Source organism: Athene noctua, chromosome 2 (genome assembly GCF_965140245.1).
Source record: "Athene noctua chromosome 2, bAthNoc1.hap1.1, whole genome shotgun sequence".
Lineage (NCBI taxonomy): Eukaryota > Metazoa > Chordata > Aves > Strigiformes > Strigidae > Athene > Athene noctua.
In genome coordinates this window covers 92,227,641-92,247,513 of record NC_134038.1, presented here as the reverse complement: position 1 = coordinate 92,247,513, position 19,873 = coordinate 92,227,641, and the positions used below count along the sequence as shown (strand labels likewise).

At 38.1% G+C, this 19,873-nt stretch overlaps 1 protein-coding gene across 2 annotated transcripts in view; it reads right to left on the bottom strand.

Moving 5' to 3' along the window:
- GMDS (GDP-mannose 4,6-dehydratase) overlaps positions 1-19,873 on the bottom strand; it is a 422,743-nt gene that overhangs the window by 349,639 nt on the left and 53,231 nt on the right. For both annotated transcript variants that reach the window (XM_074899592.1, XM_074899591.1), the window contains exons 2-3: positions 5,204-5,248; positions 1,438-1,525 (exon numbers count right to left, since the gene is read on the bottom strand). In XM_074899592.1, the coding sequence (XP_074755693.1) occupies positions 1,438-1,525; positions 5,204-5,248 (133 nt within the window). The remainder of the gene's footprint in view (positions 1-1,437; positions 1,526-5,203; positions 5,249-19,873) is intronic.

Below are 19,873 nucleotides of genomic sequence, written 5' to 3'. Positions count from 1 at the left end.
ATTTAAGATCTACTTTCTTTGTGTTTTCTTCTAACTTTCCTTAAACGTTCATATGCATATTTATCAAGATCTACACTGTCTTCTCAAATCACTTTTCATATTCACAAGATGATCTTCACAACACACAAGTTCCTGTTTGATTTCTTTTGCTTCGTTTTACCTTGTGAGCCATGAATGTAAGTCATGGGAAACAGAGTTCTTACATTGTCCTTGATGGAAGCACAGGTTTCAGTACTCTTCATTAAGATATTTTATTCAATTTTACCCCTCGATTTAAGGAGCAATGTACAGTAAGTAGTAACTATTCACAGCAAAAACCACTGAAGTCATGTCAGAAAGTAAATATTTTTTAAAATTACAAGCAAAGATCAAGTAAAAATCTAGACGTTGCATTATATATTACAATTTGATAAAATAAAGCTCTGTTTAACCATGGTGGAAAGCAGACTTCAAGAGACATGAAATTTATTTATGGAATGGAGATATTTCATGTTAACAATACCTTCAATCAGACTATTTAGTACAGTGTCAGTCTGTACAACTGTACAAAATATGCATAGCATAGAGAACTATATGCTTGTTAAAATGCTCAATCCTTCTGCTGAACTGGAGCCATCCAACATTTGAGCTTTTTCTCCTTAAGCAACCAGTTAACCTTCTTTAAGATAAAATACTCAAACAATTTTTGCAAAGTGTACACTAAAGGTAATAATTTCAGCTTTCCAAATTATCGTCGATAACAGAGAATACAGTAAATTGTCAGCAAATTTCCAAGAGCAATGCCTTTCCTTCAGGAAAAACACGTAATCGTTTCCTTGGGTGCAGAAATTCAGAAGATCCAAAGATTCATTCTTCCTGTCATCAATAAGAATTGATCATGTCTTATTCATGCTGTCATACAGGCTGTCCCCAAACCTTCACCTCCATCAGGCACTAAGAAGCTCATGAGGAAAGAGAAGTTGAGTGCTTAAGATAACTGCCTCAAAAAAACCCATTTTACTATTCTGATACTTCAGTGCTTTCAACCTCATGTAGCTCTTTGCAGGCCAAGTCATTTTCTAATTGCTACCAACTAGCTATGCATGAACTGTGTCAGCATTTCTACACAACAAAAAGTGGCTTCTCGGGCCCCTCTCATTTTCCACTCTTAGTAACACATACACAAGAGTACCTGTACATTATGTCACTTTTTCAGAGAAAAATCATTGCTTTTCTTTCTGAGATAGAGCAGCTAGCTAACACAAGCAGAGAAAAGGGAAGCTTAGCTATCAACGTTTTTTAGGTTTTTTGCCTAAGTCAAGCACAGTTTAAAAATAACTACTCATTAATAACATTTAGGCAGAGGAAGTGGGATTCCCTTTCTGCTCCCATGGACCTTTCTCCAAACACACACATCACAGACTAAGAAAACCCTTAAATATAAAACCAAAGTCTTACTTCCTTCAATGTGAGCCTGTGGGTTCTTATAGAGATGTTCAATCCGGCCTGTATTAAAAGAACTAGACCGACGAACGATGCCATGCACCTGGGGATTGAACAAGGAAAAATACAAAAGGAAAAGTGGTAAACATTGAGAGGAAAGTGTTCATCATTATCATTGCTCTTTTCACAATGATAGGTCGAACCCTTATATCAGGTAATGAGAGCTTGTCTCTAGTCCTAAAGGCAGACAGTTATCCGAATTGCAACAAAATACTTGGAGATGAGCTCTGATGTCATCATATTTATTTTAGTACCTTTGACTGGTTTCACCTTCTCCCTTACTGACACCACTAGAAGCCCAAGCACCACACAAAACCCACTGAATTGCCCTTGAAACCCATCTCCTAGTGAGTGAGTCTTGCCAATGTTATTGGAGTTGGAGAAGCAGTATGTGAATCCCAAGATAGCCACTTCACCCTGGTTGCAGAGAAATCATCCTGGAGCCAGAAATGATGGGCGTGAGCAGCAGGAGATGGGAATAAGGAAAGGAGAGAGTGGGCAGAGATGAGGGGAGGAAAAAAAAATAAAGACCGAGGAAAGAAGGGGCAGCAGTTGCAAGGCCCAACTATATTTTAGAAAACAGCTGTTATTCACTTTCAGGGGTGTTGGAAGAACAGTCAGAACAGTCAGTGCTGTTTTGTGGACCTCATGAGTCAGTGTTCTCCAGTGGGTTATGAGACACGCAGACAAGCTGAAGGCTGAAACTCAGATTGGGAATTTCCTTTAACCAGCCACAATAAATAAGTCTGTGAAAAAATCCACTGGTTCTGACTAACATTAAAGAAAAGCCCATTTGTGTCTAATACATTAGAGAAATTGTTCAGTGATCCTGTTTCCTCCTTATGCAAGAAAGCCCCGTGCCTGCTGCCAGAATTCATGTTAGCTTAGGTTACCGGCTGCAGAAGTTGTGCTTCCACAAGTAAAATCAAGCTTTAGCATCTCAACTGTCCTCCACTTCTCCTGGCCCTTTATTTCTGAGAGTGATTCCTTGCAGTTTGATGCATCCTACGCTTGGTTGGGTTGGGCCATCACTTTACTCTCTGACTTCATGTTAACTTGTACCTGCAAGAATATACCAGCAGGAACAGGCAGTGTTTGGAGCTTTGTTTTGGTTTTGTTTGGGGATTTTTCTTTTACACATAACACAAGCTATGGTTATTGACACAGAAAACACTTTTTATTCAATCTTGTCTGAAACTTAACTAAGTAAAAAGGTATGCACAGCCATGGAGTGAGACCAGTTTGATGCTTTAAGAATGACATTTCGGTGGAAAGATCTCTAATAGCAGCTGAATAGATTAATCTTTACAACATGCAAGTCAAATTTATGACACCAGTTTTCTTGCACAAAATCTTTTGTGTGCCCAGTCACACAAGAGGCTCACAACATACCTTGTTCTACAATTCAAATGCTAAGCTTTCCAGAACTGATTAAAATATTTGCATTTTGAGGATCAATAAGAAACAGAGGAACATGGCTCCCTAAAAAAATTTTCATCAAATGATGAATTTATGAAGATAAACTTTCAAACTTACATAGTTAAAAGCCCTACCAAAAGAATTATTTACAGAATGTGTGGATAATTTATAGGGACAATAAGGTTCACAGAGAAACACTTTCAAAAAAAGACACTTCCATAACAACTTCACTTTTGCAAAAGATGCTGGAAATGCTTGGAGTACTCAACTGAACATCTGTTTTGCTGAGTAAAAAAAAAAAAACCTAAAAAAAAAATCAGACACTGCAGTTTTAAAACATCAAATTATTCTAAAGGAAGCTAACTGTGCTCTACAACTCTTCTAGCAAAATTAAATATTTTGGCTTAGAGTCCTGATGAGAGACTTCTTGAGCTCTCTATTATCTATCTCTGAAGGAAGTCATGCTGAAATTCAAGCTCACACAAACAATTGACCAATAAGTTAGATCTTGCCAGCAAAAAGCTTGATGAAAGATCGTCCTTGCAAGAGCTTTCAGAAAGCTGAATGAATGTGATACCAACATTTGGCCAATGAGATGTGCTAAACACAATTACCCGAGAACTTCAAAAAGTTTCAAACAAATCCAGAGAGCCTGTTGCATCTAGCGATAACAAGAAAACATGCAAACCCCAGCTTTTTTTTCTTTGCTTTTTTTGTCTTTTCTTTCCCCACCCCCCTTTTTCTGGTATGCACATACAAGAGAAAGAAAACCTGCCAAATGTTTAATCCATGACAGCAATATTACTGTAAAAAAAAATTGATGAAAGGTACCTTTGTCTGCATGGGATAAGTGAAATGTAAACTTTGTGACAAGCCAAAATGTGTTCAAACTGGTTAATCTAGTTAAGAATGCAAAATCAGTGGATTTTTCTCAATAGGGCTCAATCTTTAAATAGATTGAAATTTTAAAAAGTCAAATGAACCATTTTAGGGAGGCAATCGGTTATCACATGTACTCGTGTTCAGTTATTCAGCACCAGAAGTCTCTAACTGGGAACACAGGACAGAATTTCAACAAATAGATGGAGAGCTGAGGAACAGAAGAAAAAAACTCTACACAATTATAACCTTTATATTGTGGAAAGGGTTATATTTCATTTTAGTTGCAGTTCACAAATCCCAACTTCATTGAGGACTAGCAGAGAGCATATACTTTTGCCTTTTAAGTAGATGAAGCAATTGCAATATCATCTCCCTTCCCAAAATGGAATGGAGAATTAGTAAAAATAATCCATTTCAAACACTGAGAAAACACCACCAATAAGCAGATCAATCAAAGCAGGAGAAAGGATGGAACAAGCAAGGCAAAATTAATTACATGCAAAAGCATGGAAAGCACAGACTGTCTGAGAAAAGACTTCTCACTAAGCTATGAAATGTATTACAACAGAAGTAATAAAAGTCAATATTAGAACAAGCATTAACATTTACTAAAACCCCAGAAAACAGTAAGTTGTTGGAAGATTAATTTGACCACCCCTTTCCTTCCATTATCATATATTTTGGAAGCACCTTCCATGACAGAGAAAGCAAACATTCTCACATATATGCCCACAAAAGTTCAAAACCATCAGATCATACCATAATAGTATGTGCTTTGCTGGGCCACAAAAAAGCCTATTTTGGCAGGGTAAAATATGCAGCAAGAAGTAAGGAATCAGACTCCCTGTTAAGGAAAAGGTAACTGAAAATCATGTGTAAAGCAAGAATACAATTAATCCAAGAGAAGGGGTGGAAAGTAACACTACCACAATATACTTTTGCGCTTTTTTTTTGTTGTGGGGTTTCCCCCCCCCCCTTTCTTTTTAAACAGATAAAGCAAAACACAAGGTTTTCATGGTTGAAGCATAACTGTCAAACTAAAGGGCCTTTAGTGCGAAGAGAGAGGGAAGAGAACAAACAAGATATTCTTATTCCTTTATGTGGTACATTGCCTCATAAATTATCCCCTAATTCCTTACAGTTTTGGCTCACACAGGTCGCTGCTTATCTGAGTTGGCGGGAAACATGCAAAGCAGCTATACCCTGAGGAGAAGAGGGAATCCACCAGTGGACATGAGATGATAAATAGTACAATAAACTGGCATGATTACAGACCATGTTGCACATTCCTCTCTAGAGTTTTGATTTGTTATCTAGGGCTGGAGTGGAAAACATACAGAGAAGGACAGAAGAAGAGGAAGCTGGAGCTGCACCATCCAAATGACTCCATCAGCCCACAGCCAGTCACCGAGTCACTCACCTCATAGCCTTTTTCCAGCAGGAACTCAGCCAAGTACGATCCATCCTGGGAAGAGCAAGATATAGGAAAATGTTAGAAACACTGAATGGGCCTGGGAGATTTGGACTGGTTAAGGTCTTAAAAAAGGGAAGAAAAAAAATGCAGTGAGTTGACTGGGTAACGAGCATGTACTTTTAACTTCTTCAGATTTATACACTGACTTAAAAATACTGTAGGTGCTTTTCAGCTAATTTTAGATTAAGCAGCAGTATATTTTAGAGATAACTTGCTTACAAATGCTGGTTGAGAACTCCCATCCCTTGAATTGCTTCCCAGGTTCCATTATAAAGTGCCTGGGGATGCCTTTCCAAAATATCCTAACCACAGTTATTGAATCTGAACTATTTTGGAGATAGGGAAGGAAAAACATTCCAGAAAAACTGGTGCAAGATTGGCATGCTCTGCAAAACGACATGCCTCTGTAGCACTGTCACACATCTCCCTTGCACATGCAATCCTTCCATAAGCCTTCTGAAGACAGCAATAATTTTGCCTGCCTGACCAAATGAGTTTTCAAAAACATCCCTAGAACACACCTTACATTTATACTACAGAATACAAGCCATTTTCACATTTTATATATCATTGAGGGTTGAGAATTTGGGTTGTTTTAGGGGTTTGGTGTTTGGTGGGGTTTTTTTAAGTTCATTTTAAATTTCTGTCAAACTTAAGTTATTAACTCCCAAAAAGTAAATACTTCAAAACATACATTAGTGCATATTTTCCTGAAATCAGATGATTTTCCTGGCATCACTATTGCCAGGATTACCAAATAAAGTAAGTCGCATTATCCTTATAATTGTGTATGCACCATCACAGTGAGTTTACCCCTGCAGAAGAATGCTCACTAACCAATACAGTATTACCCATGCTCAAAGAGTCTGCATCTTTTCACTGACTTTTTGAACTGGTTGCTCCTTTAATATGCAAGAGTATTCCAGAGTCAATTGACTTGCTACAGAAAGACCATAAAACCACGAAATGCCACCTATGCTTACATGCTTAAACTCTATTACGTGAATCTGCTCTGCCATGATCATGGCCAGAGACATTTAAATGCAAAACTAAACAGACATCTGTTTGGTTCTCTTTCTAAAAGCATGAGCTTAAAACCAAGAAAAGTCTCAGCTCACATACTTCTCCCACTACATGTATACATGTGTGTTCACATAACTCCACAGTGCCATAACCCAACAGCCATCAATCTATAACATTGGTTGATCTGGAACATGACAGAACACATGTGCTATGTCATCACTGGAACAGTATGTATTTTGGTACATCAAATGAAAAGAACAAGACCCTATCAAAAGGAGAGATTCAAAGAACGTGCAGTGGAAACTCTGGAGAAACATGGAGGCAAAGGCAGGGATTTCATTACTAGTTTCATTAGTAACTCCTCCAGGATTTAGCACAGGTGGATAAGAGGGAATAATACTTCCAAATTCTCCTTGGTTGCTCAGCCCACTAAAATAAGTATATAAAATAAAAAGGACGTGAAAGTGGGAGACTCAGAGTGCAAAGAAGATGAAAAAAGAAGGCTGTGATTACTTAGGAAGTTGATGGGAAACAGACTTGACTAGGATTGAACCCTGTCAATAAGGTCTTGTTCTTCTCACCCAGGCCATTGCTCAAACTTTCCAGTTGCCCTGGAACATTTTGAACCAGCAGTGGCACTCGCTTCCTCTGCGCTTCCTTTCCAGGTCTATCAAGTAATAGGGCAGCACTTTACAATGAGTGGGAAACAGGCAGCAAGTGTGAAAGCTACCGGTTTCTGGCACTAGCAGAGCACAGCTGATTTACTGTCTGGTAATTGCACACAATGCAGATTCATACTGTCCTGCACTGTGATACCGTATCACGCACAGCTCCCAGGTTTCATGTTTCCCTTCCTTTTCTTTCCCCGTACAGCAGCTGTCAATGAGAACAGCAATCAGAACAATGATCAAAGTGTGGAAGAGTTTGCAGCTTGTAAGGACAGCACAGTTTCTATCTTTTCCTAATGAGGTCAAGGAGTAAATGATATTAAGTAAACTCTAGTAAGCGATTTAAACCTTTATCCATAGGAGACTGCATTATGCACATAAACTTTATTATCAAAGCTATCGTTTACTGTTTACACTACAAACAGCTTTCAAGATTCAGGAATCACTAGACCGAGAAAAGAATATTAGAGGAACTAGGTGTTTAGCAACAAATCTTAATTTTTGTTAGGGTTAACAGATTTTGCTTTATTTAAGCCACATGCTGCCAATCATACCCACTCCTGGTTTACATGTGAGTAGGAATGAACCAGCATGAAGTGCATGACTTGGTTCAATCCACGAAGTTGGGGACTGGGAGGGAGGGTCTTCCCTTTTCTAAGAAACACTTAAAGCCACCTTCATTCTGCTTCACAGAGTATTTTACCCCAAGACTAACTGTCTAAATCATGTCCTCCCTAACACTGAAAAAAACAATACCAGCTTAGGTGGCAGTGAGCGTATGCAACCAGCAAGACGCTAGTACACCTAGAGCCCAGACTGATCACTGAGGTACCTATAGGTACCCTACTCCCCAAAGTCAACCACAAAAACAAGGTGAAGAAATACAGTCTATACAAATTAAGAGTGCTTCGTTACTGTGTCCCCTCTACTGGGCAATATGCTATTCTGCTTCAGAAGTGTTGTCACATTTGAGAGTTTACTTTTGCTGATGTAAAGTACCCAGCTATTGCTACTCAGTTTATAACAAATCAACAAAACCTCAGAAGACAGAAATAGGTCCCTTTGTCTGTGGCCAAAACATCAGTCTTAAAACAAAATAGCCTAAAAACTGCCTTTAAGTAGGATTGTAATGAAACCTGGCTCTACACTGATATGTCAGACCAGTTTGAACAGTCAAACACTTTAACAGGACCGATTAGATAAAACACCTCGGTTAAAACAGTTTTTCATCAGCACACACTGACATATCAGACTTGAAGAATCCCTACGCTGTCTTCAGCCAAAGAGCAGTTTGAAAGCACGTACAAAGAATGATACTTCAGTCGGCTTCCAAGACACAGCAGCAGGTTTCCAACTGCAGCTGCCTTACATGTCTGTAAAATTCCCAGACAAAAGAAAACAGTCACATAAACTAGAGTGAGACAACTTTAGGATGCAATATTTTATATTTAATATAGTAGTTAATGTCAAGAACTTCAATAAGCTTTGACACACTGTCAAAGAAAACCTTTTCCAGAAGAAAATTGAAGAAATGGAGACATAAGAGTTAGACAGTGCTTTGCCACAAAAGTCTAGAATAAAAAAATTTATCATTTGACTTGATTCACGAGCAAAGAATAGGATCATTTATACAGAAAACTGAAAACAGCTAAGCAACAATTAAGCAACTAAATAGCCTTCTTAACAATCCAAATCTCCTTTATTTTACACTGTTCTGCACAGGGAAATTCCATTTGCAATGGATTCATTTTGGATTTATATTGTCACATTCAGAGAAGGCTGTCAAAGCAACCCCAACCCCATCTGTCCCCTTCCTTTGATACAGTCAGTTCCAACATCCTTCTGCAGAGATCCTGGATTCAAGAACTAGATTACATCCTATCTGAGCATTTGTAATCTAGAGTAGTGGACTCACTCTTCCCCACAGCTCCTCTCTGCTAATAAAGAGGAGTGGAGGAAAGTACTAGATGGATGAAGAAACAAGGGAAAAGAGATCAAGAGGAGAAGAAACAGAGTTATTTTTATTACTATTCCTAGAACTCCAGGAGAAACATACAGAGTGCTTTTTCAGAAGAAGGGAAAGGGAATTTAAAATCTAAACATCACCTACAAATGTGCAATGTTAGGGAATCCCGAAGCCATGATCCTCATGAGAAATCTTGCTGCAAGTTGCCTAAAGAAACTGTCCACCAAGAGCCCAGCTCTCTACTTTCTGAAACAATGGAGCTGCTAATATCAACAAGACTCCCAAAGGTGACTCCCAGCCACAAGAGACAGTCACTTGAGAAGCACCACTTCATCGAATAATGCAGCAGGGAAGAGAGCCTGACTGCTGTGCCATCTCCCATACTACTTGTGCCTGCCCATGTGCAAATGGATTAGCAATAAAGCCTGAGAACATAAAAAAGCAACATACCCACTGTCAGATGCACTGTTTGAGGGAGGTGGGTTTTTGATATTTCTGCGATGATCATGTATGATGAATTATCTGTCCATTTGCTACACACAGTTCTGCTCTGTATTTCTAGGTGTCACAAATATCAAGTTTTCTAATTTCATTATTCCTTTGGAAAAAATTGCCATCATTTTCCACATATCATGTGAAAGAACGAAGTTGGTTATAAAATTCCAAATTGAATAAGGCTTGTGCCAAGCCCTTAGGATCAACAAGACAAAAGTGAGTTCATGGAAGTTCAAACTATAGATGGTGTCAGTTATCAAGGTCATTCATAGCGGTTCTAAATCCCTTTTGAACTACAAACTATAGCTGTGGTCTCCTGAAGCCAAATTTTGATAGGTTCAATTAATCTGTTTAGGGGACAGCGCATGGAGGCACACATTCAGCCACAGAACATGGGTTTTATTTCTTAAAGAGATCTTTCTGCAATAACCACCAACTGTCACCATTTTCATTTAGCCTTTTGAATAATCTATACTTCCATTGAAATATGCAGGACCAGCGCCACTAGTAGCCTTGCACAATAAATTGTTGCTTCATCAAATTTTCAACTTTTGTAGAGCTATAAACTAATGCTATTTCAGTAACTTAGCTGGAGTATGTCGACAGAACTGTGGAACACACACCACTCTAAGGCAACATCTAAACGATTTTATTAACAATCCATAATAACAACTATTCACTTGTTTGTAGCACTCCAAAACAGCCTCCCTTAACAAAAAATAAAAAAAAAAATAAAAAAAAAATTAAAAATCCGAGAGAGTAATACAGTGTAATGTTAGTTTTGCTGAAAAATGCATGCTTCTAATCATTTCCAGTGATTTACAGAGGAAATCAGTAATTTTTTGCAGCTACTATAAACAGAACAGTGCTGCACTTTGTCTCAAGTCTTCAAGGTAATACTTGAGGTAAAGCATTAAAGTGTTCATAATAAATTCTCCATACTGAAAAAGGAAGAATTATGAACTCTGAAGTATTTAACTGATTTATTAAAGCTGCCGCTCCCCAAATGCGGTAATTATTTTGCTATTTTGATTTGTATTCTGGACAAGTAAGAATAGGAAAACAAGTGTCTCTTTGTTCCTGCAGTCAAAAAGCAATAAATGTTAAAAAAAAAATTTCTTTGTTTTAAAACATTCCCCACTTAATTGATTTTTTTTGTAATGCACTAACTGCAGTATAACAAAAAAATTAAGCAGTCGGAAAATTTATCATTAGCAACAACAACAAAAATGTTCTAATTACATTACCCTGCTCTTTTTCAGTTAGGAGTTGTTTAAAGGTAAAAGAAAATCAAAGTTGCTTTGGAAAAGTGAATCACTCTGTTATTTCCTAGTCTGAGTTTATCTGACCTCACACACTATTCCACTGGTAAACTATTAAGTTATATTAAGGGCTGCAATTGCAGTTATGGACAACAGCAACATGTTTTTCTTTCTTCCTTCCTCCCTCCAGTTATCCTTATCCAAAACAACATTATTCATATCATCAATAGTTATAGCTATTCTACTGTGAATCTCAGCAAGGACACCTGGTCTAAAGAACATACCTCTGCACCACTCTAAAGCAAACATGAACAGAATAAACTTGTGTAATCCAAATTTTCTCCTCACCATTAGGAAAGACAATCAGTTATGAGTTTTGGCTTAATTTAAGCCAACACCAGTAAGGTATGTCAGTGTAATGCTCAATTTTTAAAGTGCTGATATTCAAAAGCAAAATCTGCAGTCTAAATCACATATGATATTCTACAATAACCAAACAGCTTGTGTTTATCACACAAAACACCCCTTCTCATCTTGGGTAAAACAAGTTATACCATCAAACTGAGTATACTAAGATTTTTCCCTGATTGCAGGAACCTGTGACACTTAATGTGTTATTTCCAAATACACTTATCACAAGTTTCCCAGTGGTGGCAGTCATATGCTTGATAGATTTTTAGAAAAAAATAAAAATCTCACCCCTAAACTCTCAGGCTGTGTGTTCAAACATTCAGATACTCAGAATAACTACTAGTTTTCAGGTGTGTCCAAAGAACTATTTTTATAAAGAGGAAAAGTTTCTGTAGAGAGCCTTCTAAAGATTTTAATGAACAAGCTCTTTCTGAATGCATGTTATATGCCATAATACATCACTTTTTAATTAAAAATATGAATGTCTGCAGTATATTAATACAAAACAAACCATATAAAATATAAAACTCTGAATTTGAGAGAAACCTAGCTATATTTTTCTGTCTCACTGCTGAAACCACAGGGATTGGAGGAATGCGTCTATAAGCATGGAAATGCAAATCATATGGACAACAGTTCACAAGAAAATTAAAACCTCTACTTATAGTGTTTGTAATGGGAAATCCATAGCAGTTTTAAAACCCACAAGATGACTGTTTTGCCCATCCCTATTTCCTCTTGTTTTCCAAAAGCAACTGGTATCAGATTGTCCTTCACCATTCCAAAATAGTAACAGCAGCTCCAATCGGCAGCAGCCATGAGAATTCTGGATGTGCCCATCCTTAAGTACTCAGATTAACCCACCAGCCCCATTAGGTGACTAACACTGCTGCAGCCAACTCAGGGGAAAACCCTTCAACCTGCAACAAATGCAAACTAACCCCAAACACTCCCCAGTGGAAACCCAAACACGCAGAACCTAGATGCATGGAGCAAAGAAACCAGGAAACACAGGACTAAGCTGCAGAACACGCTCTCAAAAGAGATTTTGACCTCAATCTGAAAATTCAGAGTTGTCACAGTAACAGAGCATAAAGCCCAGAAATGGTTTTGGAAGAAATACAGTGTCTGTTATGTTTAAGACAGATAAGCAGTTTTGTGAAGTGACACCAAGAGGAAAATATGGAATCTTAGCATGCCATCTTTACCTTTAACATCCTACAGAGGAAACCCAAAACAAAAGCAGTTACATGGCTATTACTGTAACTGGGTAGGCCACCTGAACTGACGACCACAGGTCAACACACATCCTAACAGAAATAATGGACCCACCTCACTTGGAGCTTACATGTATTTTGGATTTGCTGCAGCAGTTTACTGCAGCTGCTGAGGTTAAAGATTTCACCACTGTAGCAGCAGCCTCTCACACTGATGCTCAGAAGGCTTTCTACCACTGCTGCTCACTGCCTAATATTACTTCAAGTTTAGCCCAAGATCCTAGCAGGGTGCAAGGTCAGTTTTTTGAGAGAAACCAAAATAAACACTAGTTGCTACCTTGTTTACATGAGACCAAAGCCTAATGAAATCAATGTAAATGAGTGTAGACAGGGAAAAAGGTTTTTAATTCATTCTTCTGTACTCAGATTTACATACGAATGTAGCAATTTCATCTGAAATGTTATTTATTTACAGAGAAACACAAAATGAGAAAGAAAGCATGTTCCAGTTGGAGTAGAGAAGCAATGCACAGGAAGACAACTTTTATTTTCTTAAATGTTTGCATGGTTAGAAATTTGAAAATGCAGTCAGGAATGCTTGAAGGGTACATCAGAGTTTTAACAGCTCTCAGTCTTGCAATACACACTTGGGTGCAAGAAAAGCACTGGTCCTGCAATTCCATGGTCTGCAAGTCATGGGAGCAACCACTCCATTTCCTGGACATCTGAAGTTCTAGGACAAGACAGCTTGTGTTGCAACTGATCATTACTCTTAGGTATTGCCTCTCCCAGCCAGCCTGGTTGGAGCCCAGTTTTTACTGGTTGGTCTGGCATCTACTAAAGCATAAATAGATTTTTCAAGAACTCTGCTTGATTATGCAATTCCCACCTTTTCATTTCGAGGTTCTCACATTTCCCAATTTTCAGTAACAGAGATCTTTAAAAGGTGGCCCCTAACACTTTCCACATAGTTGTGAATATTCAGAGTGGCCAAGATACCAGCAAGCCTAGGTGTGATCATCATCATCATCCTCATGCACTGGGCAGCTCAGATTTCTCTTTAGACCAGGAAAGGATACAATACAAATCAAAAAAACACCAAAAAAACCCAAGCCACCATCACAGCAATAAACTTTGTGATAGTTTTGCAATGGAATTGAAAGGAAAATATCCAATTTAAATTTCAAAACAAACAAACAAGAAAAAAAACACAGAAATCCCAAAGCTAAACTCTTGTGAAACAATATCAATACTTGGACAAAAATGTTACATTTTAAATTACTCTATACTTGACTATTTGTATCATCTTTTCTTCAGGAGGAACTGAAGAAACAGTAAGAGGAGCTCTTAGGAGTTGTTCCCTAATGTTCAGCCTACACACATACTCCTCTTCCCCATAACAGGGGTACGTTATATGTATTCTGAGTCCTAAATACATAAAGCTACACTTCAATTCATTGAAAAAAACAAACAAAAATGATACGAATCTTAAGACAACAACTTTCCACTATGCCTTTGAAAACATTTTCCTCAAAAAAAAAAATCTAGAGACAATTAGCAAAGTCGAAGACGCATAGTCTACAAAGATTTGAATACAACACTTTTAACCAGTTTTTCCAAATATAACACTTGCCAGAACTCCTTGGTTTGCAACACATTTTTATTATGCCCAGAAGCAGCTTCGTATTTTGTTGGGTATTTTTAAGCAAGAGTAAATATGCTTCAAAAATGTTGTGGGGTTTTTTTAACAGACTAGGATTATTTTTTTTTTTAATACACAATATATGTTCTATAGTTTAATTGTAAATAAGTTAAATACATGGACTCTGTGTTAAAATCCAACTGAATGAACAGATCTATTAATTTTGACAGTGCCTACCTTCCTCTATAAGCAAAAACAACTGTTCATAAAGATGCTTAACTATATAATAGATATTTTGACTGTGAGCGCATTTAAGTATAGATTGACTGAAATTGGACATTAGACCTGATACCTCTGTTCCACGTGGCCGCTTTTGCTAATCAAGCGCTTCAATGCCACATGGACTAAGCTTCCTGGTGGCGAGAAGCCAAGCAGGATAAGGATTATCTAAACGATAGCAAAAGGATACAGTGTTTTTTCAGAGCAGGTTGCAGAAGGTCATCCTTATATTTACAGATACCATACAATGCCTTGTGTACCCAACTTCAGAGCTTTCCCTTGTCAGCTTCAAAAGGGAAGAAAAAGCACCCGGTTTCATTAATTGCCAAGGTTCTTGTCTAAGGGGAACTAGAAAGGGAAAGCAAGCAATCACGTTTGCTTACCCTATCTGTCAGGAACAGGATTTGGAATAGACAAATACTACAAAACTGCCAGCAAAATACCCATTCCTTCAATTCGTACAGTATTAAAAATCACCTGCAGTTTGAGTTAGTAATAACCCCTTGTATCATCTTCAAGTACAGTTATCAAAAGAACTCCTTCAGCTAGCTAGCTTTCATGAACAGCTTCCTCATTAACATTAGGACAGAGCAGTATCAAGGTAAAGCAACTGTATACTTTAAATATTTCCACACCAGTTTTGTTCCAATGAATTACGCAGTTTTGCATAGATCTCTGAAAACAAAAGATTTAAAATTTTCACAATGAAGCCTTTAAAAAGCATCAAAACAAATTACTTTAAAAAGCTCGTCACAAACATTTCTTACTTTAACTTCTTTCATTCACCGTTCCACAAAACCTGAAACTAGTTTTAAGTTAACTGACTTTTCAAGTTGTGGAGAGACTGAGTACATAGGACACATTATAGTCATTTTTGTCTGTATTCATAGTAATTTCCTCTGATCTCAAGGGGTTTTTGCAGTTTGAATCGCTTTGCACCCTAGGAACTACAGGAAATACTATGGAAACCTCCCAGCCTCACTTTGCAAACTGTTCTGTTGCATTTATTTCTGGTTACATTAATAACAGCCTACATTAATAACAGCCTACCAAAGGCAAACAACACGGTATCACAGTGTTACTTGTTTAAAATTAATACATTCTTTAATTGCAGAGGGATATGAGGCTACACTTTAACTGAACACACAACAGGTTTTGTGACAAGGCAAATGTGAAGAAAATATCTAGTTAACATCACTGGCACTCAAAAATGGCAACAGCCTATCTTTAAGAAACACTTAAATTTTCATAGCAGGCACAGGAAGAAAATTCTTGGTTTTGTTAAATGTCAAATGTAAACATAACAGCAAAGTGCAAGAGGGCTTCATTTTCAGAAACATGAGGACTCAAAACCAGCCCTTTTCTTAGAGAAGTACACTAAATCTCCTAGGAGAAGATTATCAGATGTGTATACATAAGCAGTTCCTAAAATGAAGTATAGAGGTCCTCCTTTTAATGATATTAAGAATTACAGATTAACACTACCATGCAGCTGACTATTTGGAATAGTCTTCATGCTCCTTATTTGCAGGTTGACCTGCCATGTGGCTTTTGCCTGGGCTGAACCAACACCTCCAGAAAATAAAGACAACAAGATAGAAGACAAGAAATTGCACCTTATACGAGTCTTTTACAATGCTTATGCATTGAGTCACCACAATATGTTCAAAACAGACCGAGAAAGGAAGCTTCCATACTGAACTTCATCACACACGGAAAACTAATTTTAGCAGCCCTGAAGGAGTTCTTCAGCACCGCATCAACTAAGCTACTCGGCATCAAACAATGTCTTCTCCCTCTGCCTCATTCCAAGAGAAGAGGCATCATCCATTTGCCTCCCATCCTTCCCCTTAAAGGTTATCCATTATTTGGAAAGCATGAAGAAGCACTGTAACAGTCCCGTTTAGGCACCTGATTATATGACCTGTGCCCCGATCAAACTATACTACATGGTACCCTCTAGATGAGCATCCTTACTCTTTAGGGGCTGATTTCCAGATGCCCCAAATAAATGCAAAATACTGAACAATTTATCTAGAGTATTAGAGAATGCTTTTGTACTAGTTAACATGCTGACAACCAGCAGGTATATGCAACCAGACAGCTAAACTACTCCACTTTATCCTCACAGAAAACTCTGCTTAAATGACACGACACCAGCAGGCATTTTGGAGGAAGTTACTTGATTTATTGCAACCCAGAAAGAAGTCTACAATAAACTGCTTTGAGGTGATGGTAAAACTCCACCTTCAGGATCTAAGGCATCACAGACACCCCTTCCCTTCGTCTCAGAGGCCAGTCGAGCTCCCTGACTCACAACACCACATCTCATTCAGAGTTGTGATGAGTACTGCAGTCATCTATGCCATCTACTGTGTACAGACCATCCATAGATGTGGGCAGTCCTCCAGCCACACATACACTGATCCCATGGCAGAATTCCAAATAAAAACTATGGCTTGGTGTTTGCACATCTTGTTTGTCAATATTGCTTTGTTCCTCCAAGAACAACTTGGCAAACTGACAGGCTAGAAGACTGCTAGCTAGTGCAAAGCTGCTCTTTTTGGCTGGATGCCTACACAGCAATTGTTGCAATTCGAGCACTCTGTGCATATTTGGATGATCTGTGACTGGAATACAAACTTTTCTAGATGTTTTAGAAAGATGGCCTGTTTCTAAAGATGACAACAGTTCTAGATATATATGGAGAATATTCTGTTTTTTTCCAGATATTTCTATTTTACTTGAGACAGTGGTTTACATGAAAGGATGTTCAAACTCGAAAGAAACTGTTTCCAGCTATTCTCATGTACTTCTGTAGGTTAATCTCAACCTGGTAAACTAATTTAGCTATCATGACAAAAGTTTGCAACAGGTGGTGCTATGGTTTAACCCCAGCCAGCAATTAAGACACTTGCTCCCCTCCCCCAGTGGGATGAGAAACAATCAAAGGAAAAAGAAAGTAAAACTCATGGGTTGAGATAAAGATGGTTTAATAGGACAGAAAAGGAAGGGAAAATAATCATAATAGAATATACAAAACAAGTGATGTACAACACAATTGCCCACCACCTGCTGACCAATACCCAGCCAATCCCCAAGCCACACTGCTCCCTGGCCAACTCCCTCCAGTTTATATACTGGGCATGATGCCTTATGGAATATCTCATTTGGCCAGTTTGTGTCAGCCGTCCTTGCTGTGTCCCCTCTTAGCTTCTTGTGCACCCCCAGCCTCTGCTGGCAGGGCAGCGGGAGAAGCTGAAAAGTCCTTTACAGTATAAACACTGCTTTGCAACAACTAAAGCATCAGTGTGTTATCAACGTTATTCTCATTCTAAACCCAACACACAGCAGTACACCAAGCTACTAGGAAGAAAATTAACTCTTATTCCAGGCAAAACCAGGACATAAAGTAAACAGTGGGGGTCCTAGGGAGGGGGCAAGCATCTATACAGACAGGCAGACAAGGAGGGGTGCTCATCCTGCTGAAGAGTAACATGATTTTCTCCAAAATGACTGGAATGGGGCCAATAGTTGCACTTGTTACTCTCCTGCTGATGTGTGGGAAAGGTAAAATTGCCAGTCGCAGTGAAAGTTTTCATGCAGATCTACTGAGACAGCGAATGCTATGTTTTCCCACAATTATTACCACATTTAGTTATAGCAGAACTTTGTTCTGCTACTTGCCTTAAAAGGAAAGTATTTCCCCAAAGATGTTGGTACCAGATATCTATTTGCCAATTCTTAATGCATTTCATGCTATGAGGATGACAAGCTATATTTTTCTCCATGCTTACATACATATGGCACATGCAAGAAACTCGTATCTAGTCAGTAAAAAGAATTTCACGCTATCTTGCATAAGAACAGTTTTCTTAGTTTAGATGAAAGCAGTAGCTAGGCACAGCACTAGCTCTTGAACAGCATCAGGAATCATCTGTGCACAAACATTTCATGCATGGGGTCAAATGCATTTCTGATCTATGACAATAGAATTTTCATTCAAGGACACACAGAAACAAGTGCATATATTCCTCACTGATCACCCCATACGCTTGACAGCTTAGTAGTTTTATGCTTCATTGATGCAGATTCCCAATGACTGGATAGCATCATGCCGCTTCCTTCCCCCTTTCATGAAAGCTAGTAATTTGTAAACACTCACTTCATTTATATTTAAACTTTCCATATCAAATGGGGAGGAATTCACCATGTTGAAACTCAATCATCCTACTGACCTTTTGTGGAAGGATGGTCAGGAACCAAAAACCAGCACAGGGACTGGCAGTCCCACATGTCCATAAGAAAAACAAACAGATGACCAGTATCTCATGCAGTCTATTTTACAGTCTTCTCCACCTTCCAGTACTTATGCTTTCTTAAAGTCATAGAAGTTAATAACAAGGTTAATAATATCTTTGCAAGATAATTGTTCACTTTGCCTATATTTACAGCTTGAGGAAAATCCTAATAAAAATGCATCCTACAATGCAATTGGTTAGACTAGTAGTGCAAGATACTAAAAGGAATCCTCTTTCCTCCTTTTTTAATGCATAGTAAGATTGAGTAAAACAAATTACTCTTGCTGATGCCATGCAGTTAAAGTGCAAATTGCAAAGTCATTTCCACAATTTTTGTGCCATTCTCCAGAAAAGAACTAAAGCTCTGAAGATGTTGTAACAAGAGATAAAGATTTAGTTGCAGTCCCTTCTAGTTTAAAGCATGCAAAAAACAGCCCTGTGGTGCCTGGACTTTTGCCTCTGGCATGATTTCTGTTTGATCTCACCCAAGCAACTTAAATTTGGTTTTAAGCCTCTCTTTGCCATAAGCATAAGATGAATGATTATGCATAACATTGCTTATAAAACACCCTCAAATACTATAGCAACGCATGCAAACAGTCCTGAAAACAGGTATCAGGAATGAAAACTGATTAAAACATGTGTACAAGCACATGTCCCAGCAGAAATTCTTAGGGAAACCTGCCCTGTTGTTAGAAGGGGAAAAGAAGGGAATGCTTTTTTAATTGCAGAAGTGTTAGTAAGAGGCGCATTCAATTTTATTTTTTTTTTTTTACAGAACAGGAATGAACCAACTGATTTTAAGACTGTTGCGAATGGCATGGTGGCCACATCAACACATTTTGAATTGAACAGATTTGCTGAAATCCGGAAGAAAAGCTTGACTGAAAGAAAAAAGTGAAAAGGCTATTAAGATAATATAAACCTTACCAGCCTCTGTTGAATCCACTGTCCATGGCTCATTCGAGGATTATTCAGCTAACTGACCCTTGACAGTGTTCTGTGGGACCATTTTTAATTAATTCATAATTTCAGTGGATGACTTTACAGACACTAATAATTTTTATAGATAGAGCATGGAAACAGAGACAGATCTATGGGGTAACACAGTCATGGAGCAGTACTAAATCAATTGAAAGGCTCAGAAAGAAACCTTCATCTTCCCTGTCAGCAGCCATCAAGTACACTGTAGAATAACTGGCAAGACCTTCTACTGTATCTCATCACTTCTTTCTCCAGCTTTCTCCTTTATATAATTATTTCCTCTTGATGTCACCAGACACACAATAACTGGGCTAAAAAATTAGGCTTGCTGTCTAAAGTAATCCTCCCACCTCCTTTCTCCATCTGGA